Consider the following 13,341-nt stretch of genomic DNA (forward strand, 5'->3'; position numbering starts at 1 on the left):
TCCATGTGCAGTCATTGATGTCCATGTGTAGTCACTGATGTCCATGTGCAGGCATCGATGTCCATGTGCAGTCATCGATACCGATGTGTAGTCATTGATGTCCATGTGCAGTCATCGATGTCCATGTGCAGTCATCGATGTCCATGTGCAGTCATTGATGTCCATGTGCAGTCATTGATGTCCATGTGCAGTCATTGATGTCCATGTGTAGTCATTGATGTCCATGTGCAGTCATTGATGTCCATGTGCAGTCATTGATGTTCATGTGCAGTCATCGATGTCCATGTGCACTCATTGATGTCCATGTGTAGTCATTGATGTCCATATGCAGTCATTGATGTCCATGTGCAAGCATTGCTGTCCATGTGTAGTCATTGATGTCCACTGGCAGTCATTGATGTTCATGTGCAGTCATTGATTCCTTAGGTCAATATCTGTAATGTTTTTAACAATTGTGACAGTTCAGAAGAAAGGGGTGATAGGCTTGCCTCCATGTAAATTGTTTACCTTGCTCAGCTTCTGTTTTTCGCTTCGTTCTTCATAAAGGTTGTTGGTTTGCTTTTATAAATGCCAAGTACTGTTATATGTGTTTGGTAATGGTGTGTCGTCTTTGGTGGCCAAATAAATAATATTATATTTGCAGGCGATTCCCTGGCATTTTGTTGGCTAACCAAGCAAAATGTTTAGTGTTTGTTTCCAGGAACCGAAGAAATGTTAGGCCACGCCTACTAATGGACTACACTGATAGCTTCCTGATTGGCTGATAATAGGATGGGCGGGGCTTGTGTTGCATTATTGTCGCTGATTTCGTATTGTAGTCTACGGTTTTGTGTGTGCTAAAAAATAAAACAAGGAGGCTCTGAAGTTATTATTTTTTATGTAGTTTTTTATGAGAAAAGACTTGTTGTGTTAATAGCGTTATTGACTTACAAACCAACGCGCACACTTTGCGTAAATCTGCTATGCCCATTCTCACTGTATACACATCGGTTTTCACGTTTATACCTCCACAAATGCAAATAATATTGAAGTCGATTCTGGACTGCTTTGATATATATTCAACGGAAAGTAAAAGACACTCTGTTGTTTATGATTTCTCTAATAGCATTCGAAGGGAATAATGTGCGATATAAGATAGCTGCTATATATGATAGCTATAAAAGATAGCTACGCAAAGAACTATTAAGAACGAAGCGTGGTTAAAACGTTGTTCTATCGTGACTTCATTTCTGGAAATTCGAACGTGATGTAAATTCGACGACGCTATTTTTTTAGAGGAAAGAGTCTAGTGAGTAGCTACTTACACCATATACACGCAATGGCTGTACGATCCGAAAGTGGGACAGATATGACAGTCGGTATTGGGAGAAAAGGTACAGATAAACGACGTTAAATAATGGTTGGAAATGGAAATGACTTCTCGCAGAGTGAGTGAGTGAGTGAGTTGGGTTGAACGCCGCTTTTAACAGTATTCCAGTCATATCACGGCGTGTCAGCTTAATGTGGGAGGAAAGCCCGAAGCGATGCAGGTCTTAGACGTTTACCACTTCGGTGAAACCCACGAGCACGGGTATGGTGCTGACAAACCTAGAAATATAATCGGGGCGAACCGGGATTCGAACCCACAATCATTGGTTTCTGGCGTGCCTAAGGGACGCAACTCTGCACAGCGAATTGCGGCGCTTTAGACGACTGGGCCACCCGTGCCCCCTACTTCTTGCAGAGACGGCAGGTTAGCGTGAAGCGTCAAATATTTGTTACATTCAGCTATATTGGGCGTGTGAGAAAATCCGAAATACGTTCAACTCTTTGGGGTATGGTGCAGCAGAAGAAGGGGCATAATCGGTCTGAATCTAGGACTCAAGCCCAATACAGCGGATCCTGACACATTAAGGGAAGACCACCAATACCATGGTACACTTAATAAATGAAGACGAAGTATTCATGTTTCATAGACAATGATAAGAATTTAATGGAAAAATAAATAACGAATGGATACAAAAAATAAATAATTAAATAAGTAAGCTTATTCTTTGGTTGATACGACGGTACAGTTTCATAGGTCATACCGGAATGCAAGTAATATGTAAACATGAATAAATATTGATTTGTCACAAGGATGAGCAACACATGATTTGAGTTCCATGGTATCAACATGGGGTTGTTTCAGTGTTTCGTATCGTGAAATTCCTCCAGCGAGTTCACATTTCGTCATTTGTGGTAGCATAATAATGACGCTTCTTTACATGCTGCTGGGGGAAAAGAAAGTATACTTTCACATTTGATGGTGGCTAAAAATGAAACACAAAAATATTTTTCGGTGATGTATTTGAAACATAGCTGTGTTTCGGAGCCAAACTTTGAAGCGTTTCGGCGACTGTTTTCAACCAAATAACGTTTTCATAACGGTCTTAACTTTTTGGTCACACGCAATATTTAAAGTTTACCATTCTTTGGCTCGGCAGTCTATATACCCAGCCACAGCTATTATGTATCAATGTTGAGCAAGTCGAATTCGGTTTCGTATTTCCGCATTCAATGCTTTTGCTTTTGTTTTTCTTCTCAGACTATTCAAAGCGAGGTACTTCCGGCGGGAGTCATACTGTCCACGCTGGCCTCGGTCTGGTCGCTTGTTTGATTTAGATTTACGCGCATGCGCTTTAGTGTCACTCTCGGAAACACTCATGTCTTCCGTGTCACAATCAGTAAGCTCTAACTCGGTGTCCGTGTGCGTCCTGACGGAGTCCATCGACACTGTTTTGTCCGTCCTCTTTACGCTGATCACTCTGGGCGAGCCAACGCCTTCTCTGTCAGACGCGGCGTGACCCTCGACGTCGGTGAAATCCTCTACCGGTTCAAGGTCAGAGAAGCAGTTCCGGTCCTTCTCCAGCAGGATCCTTGGCGTGAAGAGCTTCTCTTCTTCCTTCTCCGCGAACTTCCTCCTAATCTTCGTCACCCTTTTGGCACTGATTGATTGAACTAACGTTGTGAAATCGCCGCCATCGCTTTTCTCAAACTCTGCAGATTTGGCCGTCGACCTTCCGCCATTGACCTTCGTCAGCGGCAGCGTGGAATAACCGTCATTCCTGGCAAATGGAGACCCATCTGAGGTCAGGGGTCTCACGTGGTCTCCTTCAGGTTGTTTTCCATCCACGTTCTCCCCCTGAAAACCCTTGTTTATGACACCATTCTTGGTCTTACCTTTTCTAGGAGGCTTTTTAATTGGATTCGAAGCCGGACCCATAATATCTTTCAACATTTTGTCTATTCGCTTCTGTTGCTTAGCAACGGAAACGTTAGATTCGTTTTTTGGTTGCTCCGATATCACAGTTTCGTTGGGATTTCTATCAAACACATCTATGCTTAACTGAAGGTTATTTCTCTGCTCGGAGGTGAAGTTTCCCAACTTTAATGTCTGAATAGATGAACGCACAGGTTCCTCATCAGGGGGTTCAATAATTGTCTCAATATCTTTCACATTGCTAAACTTACTCTTGGTGTAACTGATTTTAACCCCGTCCTCAACAACGGGGTGTTCTAATACATTATCACAATGCACTTCCGCTTTTATGTCCATTTTAGGATCACGTGACCCAGATGATGAATCCAAACTTGGACTTTCGTCAAATGTGTCAGTTGTCTCCCTTTGCACTTCCGGTTTTCCTTCTTCAGGTTTTGGGGTCGGAATAGTTCTCTTTTCTGTCATATTGTTTTTATTGTTTAGTCTGTAACTTGGCGTTTTCTTACTCGAACCAGGAATGAAATCAGCTGATTTTTCAGAAGTTTTCTCAAGGGAGCTTTCCCTATTTGGATCTGATGACGTCATACACGCTCTGTCCTTGTCCCTAAAGACACGGTCATGCGTAGTGGTATCTCTATATGACGTCACATTTTCGTCTTCGCCGCCGCGCTCTGTATCCTCTAGGTCTATGACGCCACAGTCGCCGTTGTTTTGTTTGGTGTCCTTACTGTCGGCGGCTGTCTGAGTCGACGTCGTGAACGTGACTGTGTTCTTCTTCTTTGTGACCCTGCGGCCTGATGGGGTAGGGACGCTCGCCAAAGCTTTCTCTGAAACACCATAGCAGCTTTTTATCGAAATGCTGTAAGATAATCACTAACACTCACAATAGATATGTAATGGAAGATTAAATTATGGGCGTGTTCAATTCAATTTACCAACACATCTGCTGTGATACATGTCTGACGCAGTATAGAGGATGGTGAGTGAGTGAGTATGATTTTACGCCTCCTTTAGCAATATTTCATAAATATCACAGCGGGGAACACCATACATGAGCTTCACAAATTGTACCAAAGTAGGGAATCGGACCCGGGTCTTCGGAGTCACGAGCGCACGCTTTTATCAAACAAGGCTGCGCCGCTTCCCCAGCGGATGGATAGAACGAACGTGCTTTCCCATATTAATGAAAGTGGCAAGATTGAAATAATCATTGCATTGGGGAGGTGAGGTGAGTGGAGGTGAGGTGAGAAGTGGTTTAACATCGCGTTCAAGATTATTGCACTTATAATCTCACGTGCATGTACGTGCGTGAGTGTGTCGACATTATTGTCAACGAATCTTGATGCGCGAAGAACGAGGGTTCTCTCCCTTTGACCAGCAATCACTGTTCTTAACGCACCGCTCGTTGCAACGATTCACAGATTATGCTTCAGCTCACAAGGTCATGTTTTTTCCAAGCAAGGTCACTTACAGCCCCGTTAGTACTTATTTGTTTGGCGGGAAAATAAATAGGTTTATAGAAATCCACAACAGTCTGAATGAGGATGCTGTGTGGCCCTGAATAATTAAGAATTGACGTCAATATTGTCAGAGTTTGTTGTTTGTTTGTTTGTTGTTTAACGCCACACTATTCCAGCTGTATATCGGCGGTCTGTAAATACTCGAGTCTGGACCAGATGATCCAGTGATTGACAGCATGAGCATCGATCCACGCAATTGGAATGCGATGACATGCATCAACCAAGTCAGCGAGCATGACCACCCGATCCCGTTAGTCGCCTCTTACGACAAGCACAGGCGCCTGTTACGGCAAGCATGGGTTGCTGAAGACCTATTCTACCCCGGATCTTCACAGGTCGCGCGGCATGTAATGCAACGGACAGTGTAGTTTAACATCCAATGTAATTCATGGTGCAAAGCACAGAGTGATCATATGGAGAGGATATTTCATGTGTCGATTGAAATATCATGTTTTCTCTTTTATCGTGATACGGGGCAAAGGAGATATTTCAACAAGTTGCTAAGTGAAAAAATATCCTTTCCCCTGTCATAAGATAAGAGAATCATAATATTTCACGAGACACACACACTATCATATTTATTTTATACTTTTCGTGTAGGTGTCTACCAGAAAAGTAAATTATTTCACAACAAATGTAAAACCTTGAAACCATAATTCTCCCTACCTAACCCGCAAGGACGTTTCACCACCCCTTGTCAATGGAACTTAAGAAAGTAGTTCCGTCAAAGTGTTATGTTCACTGCAGTGAAATATAACTTGTTATTGTTGGTTGTGACAAATGACTAGTGCACGATTGCGTTGTCCTGGTAAACAACACACCTTTAGTTGGTTTACCACGAGGTTTAGCCTTTCCAAAGCAGATTAGCATAATATTGGTCATCAATGGTCTAAGGGGCGGTCGGGTAGCCTAGTGGTTAAAGCGTTCGCTCGCCACGCCGAAGACCCGGGTTCGATTCCCGACAGTGGTACAATATGTGAAGCCCATTTCTGGTGTCCCCCGCCGTGATATTGCTGGAATATTGCTAAAAGCGGCGTAAAACCATACTCACTCACTGCAGTGAAATATCAAGTGTCATGCTCACTACAATGAAAACTTCAGAAAACCAAGTATTTCACACTTAAGTATATTACAAACAGTGTAAGGCACAGTGTAGCTCATAGTTCTGGTAGCTCTGGGATGTAGCTCACCTGCATACGACTGTAACTTTGTGTTGGCTGTGCACAGCATGATCTGTTCGTCATCAAACACCACCTCGCTGTCGTCATACTTGGAACGACGCTGCACCTGGAGACGTGGCAGTATACACATGTAATTGGGGGCAGCGGTACGTCATTATTAATATCATATCGGTAATCATATCTTGTCAATACTTCAGTTATGTCCATCAATTATTAACAGATATACTTTCTATCTCACCAGCACGAATGTGCCACTCAATAAAACCTCAATTAAAGACATTTGGCTGATTGTAGTCATATGCCGTTGTATTCGGATCAACAAATTTCAAGATTTACAAATCATGGGCACGATATAAAAAGACGTCTCAAAAGAATTCTGAAAAAATAATTTGCAAGTGATGCCATGGCATGTGATTGGCGAATCAAGCAATTCTTTTTCCGTTTGTCTTTCCCTAAATCTAATTAAAACACATCAGTGACGTGATTCTATTGTTTAAACGTTCCACTATTTTTCAGGAATGACAGTTGTTTGTCAATTATACATTATCTTGAACCAACATTTCAATTAATTTACACATATTTTGACAAGTGAATGATGTTAAAATTTGTTGGAAAACGTGTATCGCAAGCGGGGTTCAAATCCGCATCGTTTGATTTGAGTACCTCTAATTGTCGACCACAGCAACGGCGACACATGACGCCACGGTGTGAAATTAACTATTAAATATTTTCAAATAATTGTATAATCATTCAAAGCTAAAGAAAACCCATATGCATATAATATTGTGTTACGGCAGGATACCTATAACAATGCAAGTCATCGTATCTCAATTACGTGGATCGATGCTCATGATGTCAATCACTGGATTCTCTTGTCCAGATTCGATTATGTACAGACCGCCGTCATACAGCTGGAATATTGCTGAGTGCGACGTTAAACAACAAACAAACGAACAAACCTTAACAATGTTCATATTTAAAGCAATTAGATAAAATCTTTGACGAGAAAAAAATTAGGGAAACATATATTCTTGTTCGAGGCTTTATGTTCCCAATAATACCCTTGAACGTGTATTTACAACGTGCACGCGATTGACAAAATACGAGTTTAGGACCCACGAATTCATGAAGCGCCGTGTGCCACGCATTGTAAAGAATCAGCTCGCGACGGAGCTTGGTGCACGGAGCTTGATTTAACGCCGCACTCAGCAATGCCCCAGCTACATGACGGCGGTCTGTTAATAATCGAGTCTGGACCAGACAACCCAGTGATTGACGTCATGAGCATCTATCTACGCAATTGGGATACGATGGCGTACATTAACAAAGTCAGCGAGCCTGACCACCCAATCCCGTTAGTCGCTCTAAAGGCAGGCTCAGTCGCCTTTTACGGCAAGCATGGGTTGCTGAAGACCTATTCTACCCCAGATCAGGGTATTTGCATTATTGCGCTGAACGATGTCATTGGTTTCTTATCGTTTTATACACCTTTTTGTGTTCATAATTAAATAAGCAGTCTATGAAGTTTTTATTGTTGACATATATCAATATGAATTGACTTCAGTATTTATTTTCGTTCATGAAGCCATAAACGTAGAGAAAACGAGGCCACTTAATTTCAGATGAACACAACCGTACTTTAGTTTATGCACCTACAGAAGCCAACACAGAATATCCCAACATCAATTAAATAGTTTTATAAACAGTATTAAGAAATAAAAAGTAGCAAACATCTGAATTTTAAACACTCCTTACCTTATATGCTTTTCCCTGGAGGAACCTGAACGGCATGCACATATATCGACAGCAGACATTCCCACCAGTGTCGGAGAAGTCGGGAATTTCGTCACCATTGGTGATGACGATCTTGGCTCCTCTCGCCTCACAGCGCATGTGCAGAGCATTACGACACCACTGCTCGACAGCCGAGTTAAAGTCGAGCTGTGGAAACAATGTTGGAGATATACCTAATGTCCTTAAAATTTAATTCAAAATCATGGGCAGATCGACAGAGCACTTTAATTACACGAACTAAGCAATAAAGCTATGATCACGATGTTGCGCGAGAGTGCGTATGGTTTTACGCCGCTCTATATTCCAGCAATATCACGGCGGGGGACACCAGCATTGGGATTTACATATTGTACCCATATCGGGAATCGAACCCTTGTCTTCGGCTTTAAGAACGAACGCATTAACCACTAGGCTACTCCACCACCCGGGTTTGGTATAAGGTGTGTAATTGAGTGAGTATGGTTTTAAGCCACCTTTACCAATATTCAAGCAATTTCAGTGCGGGGGACACCAGAAATGGGCTTCACATATTATACCCATGTCGGGAATCGAACCCGGGTCTTCGACGTGCCGGGCGAACGCTTAAACCACTAGGCTACCCCTCCGCCCCGGTTTGGTATAAGGGAGGTAGTGAGTTTCCGCCTGGAACATGACAGAAAGGCCAAAGTGATTCTGGTCTGAGGCGTTTACCACGGGTATGGTGCCGACAAACCTAAAATCACATTCTGGGGTTCGAACCCACGATCAAAGGTTTTTTGTACATGAGAGCATTTGCACGATTTTGGCGACTATAATATATCATGATGGATATGTTGTTGATAAAGGATACCGGTCGGGTCCGGTTAGAACTGCTGCCCAACAACCTGTGCTGGTCGTAAGTGACTTAATGAGTTGGGTGTTCATGCCTGGTGACTTGGTTGATTGCATGTCAGGTGAGATTATTTACAGTCGCCGACATAGTTGTTTGTTTGTTTGTTTGTTGTTTAACGTCACACTCAGCGGCACTTACTCTTTAAGCAATCCAGTGATTGACATCATGAGCATCGATCGACACAATTGGGACACGATGACATGCATCAACCAAGTCCGCGAGCCTGACCACCCGATCCCGTTAGTCGCCTCTTGCGATAAGCATAGCCGTCTTTTCGCCGACATAAAGATGTAGTATTGTTGAATATGGCATGAAACAACACGCAAACAAACAAACAAACAAACAAACAAAGGATGAAGCTGTACGTACAATAAGACAGAACTGCCTCTGTCTGAGGAAGGACTCAATGGCTGCATCCATTGCCTCGTTGATCTTGTCTCTGATGGAGGTGAAACTCGGGTCCACGGCGAGTAGACAGCACGCTGCAGAAATTGAAGTGGTTCAGCGTTAGCAGAAATTTAATAAAACAAATTCTAAATCAGAAATTGAAATGTTTCTTTTGTTTGTCAAATTATTAACGTCACGGAAAATAACCCCCGGTGTATACGCGCAAGTACTAGCAGACCCGGAAGGGGCCGATGCATGGTGCATTATCCAGGCCACCGGGCCTGACCACCCGATCCAATTTTGTTTGTTTGTTTGTTTGTTTGTTGATTAACGCCGCACTGATCCCGTTAGTCGCCTCTTCAGCTAACAAAGTGGCCTTTTACGGAAAGCATAGGTTGCTGAAGACCTATTCTTCCCCGGATCTTCTCGGGTTCCCCGATCCAGTAAGTCGCCTCTTACAACCTGCAAAGGTCGAGAGGAAGGTCCGGGGTTCGATCCCAGGTCGCATCATACCAACGTTAAAAGATGGTACTTGTTGTTACTCCTCCTCGTCCTCGACAATGAGCGGCTAAAACAACTGGTCGGCTCGGAGTCAGTATACAGCGTCTTAGTGGGGTATGCATGTTAAACTGCGGCATGGTATCTCAGTGGGCTAGCACCATAAAACTTGTACAGCCAGCCATCCAGCCACACGCGCACACGCACGCACGCACCATTGCATGCGTGCACGTCGTAATATAAGTGCACTAATCTTGAAGGCGACGTTTTACCCCATTTCACCTCACCTCACCTCACCATTAGTCAACATTCGAATCAAAGCTAAATTCATTTTAGTGACATTATCCTCCACCGTGTCACTTAAAACTACAATTAATTCATCTGTGAAATTAATTAAACACTGACAAAAGAAAAGCTTGCAAGTCATTGTATATAATATATAATATTCCAGAATATTCCTCATATCGTTATGTCAGTATGACATATCAAAAGGAAATAAACGCTGAATTGGGTGTTAAACAGCACGACATTATTTGAAATCGTTCACGCAATTAATAACTGCTTATCTCAGTGGCAACATGCTGTGCATATAGTTTATAAATCCAGAAAAAGACCCACAGTGTGTTTTACTGTTTATTAGAAATGCTTCATTTGCCAGGCAGCGCCAAGAGGTCTGCCAGTACTTATCTTAAGACCGTTCTAAGACGGAATCAGGCCAGTGGCAGGGGACTACAGAAACAAGCCGACAAAACGCGACTTAATGTTTGACTCGGATAAAGTCATCGGGTCTTAGAAGGGATTAAGTATAGTAGTTAATGGTCTAATCTATGAGTAAAGATTTACATTGTTAAAAGAAATTCTATATAGCTGTGTTGTAGTATTAAGTGTTACCTATTTTTATAACAAGTGAAAATAATGACATCTCTTAAAATATAAGTCCTTTCAGAATGAGTGGGTTTATGCTTACCCTTTTCGCGAACACCTGGTGTCATCACTGATGTTCAGTGATCCGTTATAATTTACCGCTATTCTGTCTTTTTACCCAATGGGTTCTGTTTCGTCGGATAATCGAGACTGGTTATTCTCTGGCGTTGACGTGTTATGTTATGTTCTTCATCACATCGGTAATATGTCGCCCACAAAGGGAAAGGATAAAGTTTCTCTGGTGTGGACATTCCAGAATAGTTGCATTAAACAAATGTTCTTTCAGCCAGTCCAAAACATCGCCCTTTTACATTTGGAATTGTATTTATTTGTATACTGCATAATATTCGACATTTGTTCGTCATTTTAAATCAGCATATAATGTCAGTCACGTGGCGATATCGATTTAGAATTTCTCCAACCAACCTATATAGTTCGTTGCAAGGCGACTTCAAGGATAGTGTAGTCAGAGTTGGTAACTTGATTGATAGCGTGTCAACGTTCGTGGATCGTTGCTCACAATATCAATCACTGGTTTGTCGTGTTTTTCACGATTATTTACAGGCCGCAGTCATGTAGAGTGCCGCGTTAAACAAAAAAAAACAACAACCCAAAAAACATAATTTCGATATTGTTTATGGTATGTGGATCATATAGTCAACTTAAGATCGAAACGAACGCATATATTACTAATATTTAACAGAAATAACCGCTACACGCGGACTATTAGAGTAAGTTGGGTGTTACGCCGCTTTTAACAGTATTCCTGTTACAGCTAAATTGATGCAGGTCTCAGACGTTTACCACTTCGGTGAAACCCTGGAGCACGGGTATGGTGATGACAAACCAAGAAACATTATCCGGGCCAACCGTGATTCGAACCCAAAATCATAGGTTTCTGGCGTGCCCAAGGGACGCAACTCTGCACAGCGAATCGCGGCGCCTGAGACGACTGGGCCACCGGTGCCCCCTGGACTATTAGAAACACAATTGACTGCGTTATTACTGGAGAGAGGTCTGTTGTCAAAGAGGTGAATGAAACATACACATAGCTATCAATCATCCCTCGCAGGAAATACTTGTATTGTGTATTCAGCTGTTCTACTGATAGACATGCCAGCTCGTGTTTATTGTTTATTTTAGTGATTATTTTTACGATATCATTGACGGTTCATCTTCGTCCCTTAAAAACATACATAGTTTTTACACCGCGGAACAGCTGATTACATAACACAGCTGTTTCTTGTAACCTTATATTGCCGACCCAAATATTTGGTAGCTTCATTCATAGCGACCCATAACACCAGACGTTTGTAACATCAATATTTCAATACTGTTAGAGGGACTTCGCCGGGTTAGGCCCTGTGGATGGGTAACGGTGTGTCGTTACAAAACGGCCTTGCGCTACGAGTATCGTAAGTCTATGTTAAGGTGTGGAAGTTACGACCATCCCAGTGTTCACATCGCTTTGTACAACGGCACCCTGAGCCCCGTTTCATTCATCTTCCCGAGGCAAGGGAGTTAACTGACTTTAAAAGTCCAGTTTCCACCCTTGCCGAACTAGGCTGGAATTCCTGGGCTCGATCGTAGCGCCACGGGTGGCTATTACGAGTTATGTCCTTTCCATGCCTCTCCTATCTCCAATCAGATTCAACCTCTCGTACCACTTGCATTTGTTTCAAACAAAACGGTGGCGCCCAGTCAAGACGATCTGATCGATAATCATGGTCTATATTGTGATAAAACGAGTCTTATATCGCGAAGTGCATCAAATCACGTGAGCACCTTGATTAAAAACATGAAAAGATTTAGAAAATATCTGTTGACAACGAGTTAGCCGTGCACATGCTTATCAAATCCTGCAGTCGACCGAAATCTGCATGACAGTTTACGAATCGGATTTCAATATCGGTGCGCGATTTTGATTGGACTATGCATAGACTCGTTAGCCCAGCCAAAATGTTACTCCATAATACCTGCCTAGTTCAGCAAGGGTGGAAACTGGACTTTTATAGTCATAGCAAGGTCATCTTAGGACTATGACGGACGTTAGTCTGTGTTAAAGATTAGGAGGTACGATAGTCGTAGCGCTAAGATCCTTGTGTGGAGTGAAGCAAGGTCATCTTAGGACTACGACGGACGTTAGTCTGTGTTAAAGAATTGGAGGTACGATAGTCGTAGCGCTAAGATCCTTGTGTGGAACGAAGCCGGGGTGCCGCTGTACTAAACAACCTTAGCGCTACGATGATCGTTAGTTGGTGTTAAAGTAGTTACGATCACCTTAGCCCTTAGATCTCTTTGTACAACGGCTCCATGGTCCTGTTTCATATGGCGATCATAGAACTGCGGCGGACGTAAGTCAGGGTTAAAGTATAGGGAGGAACGAGATCTCTGCAACTGTGGCAACGTTCTTACTGTTACGGGCGTTGGGTAGACAAATGGTCAAAGCGGTCACTCGACTTGCCGAAAGCTCACATTTGATTCTGGAAATGGGTATAAATGGTGAAGTGATACGCAAGAATGTATTCGCAATGTATTTGTGTTGTGCAAAGCTAACGGAGTTTACCCTTGCCAATTCTGTAATTGTAGCTCACCTGATTCCCCGATACGCTGTTGCTTCTTGTTGAGTAAAGTCACCACCAGCACCGATATCCGCTCCGTCAGCCATCTCCGGACTGTCCTCATCTCTTGGTACTCCTCCACGTATACAGTCCTGAAACATGTACCACCCTGAAACATGTACCGACCGGAAACATACACCGCCCTGAAAACATGTACTACCCTGAAACATACACCGCCCTGAAACATGTACCATTCTGTAACATACACCGCCCTGAAACATGTACCACCCTGAAACATGTACTACCCTGAAACATACGCCGCCCTGAAACATGTACCACCCTGAAACATACACCGCCCTGAAAC

At 42.9% G+C, this 13,341-nt stretch overlaps 1 protein-coding gene across 1 annotated transcript; it reads right to left on the reverse strand.

Moving 5' to 3' along the window:
- Positions 1-2,494: 2,494 nt before the first annotated feature.
- LOC139450322 (uncharacterized) lies at positions 2,495-13,101 on the reverse strand. The gene is made up of 5 exons (XM_071232003.1): positions 13,011-13,101; positions 8,977-9,089; positions 7,698-7,883; positions 5,952-6,048; positions 2,495-4,068 (listed from the first exon to the last, which is right to left on the reverse strand). The coding sequence occupies exons 1-5, from the start codon at positions 13,099-13,101 to the stop codon at positions 2,495-2,497; spliced, it is 2,061 nt and encodes a 686-aa protein (XP_071088104.1).
- Positions 13,102-13,341: the final 240 nt, after the last annotated feature.

This window comes from Haliotis cracherodii, unplaced genomic scaffold, assembly GCF_022045235.1.
Source record: "Haliotis cracherodii isolate W230 unplaced genomic scaffold, xgHalCrac1.p SCAF_8, whole genome shotgun sequence".
NCBI lineage: Eukaryota > Metazoa > Mollusca > Gastropoda > Lepetellida > Haliotidae > Haliotis > Haliotis cracherodii.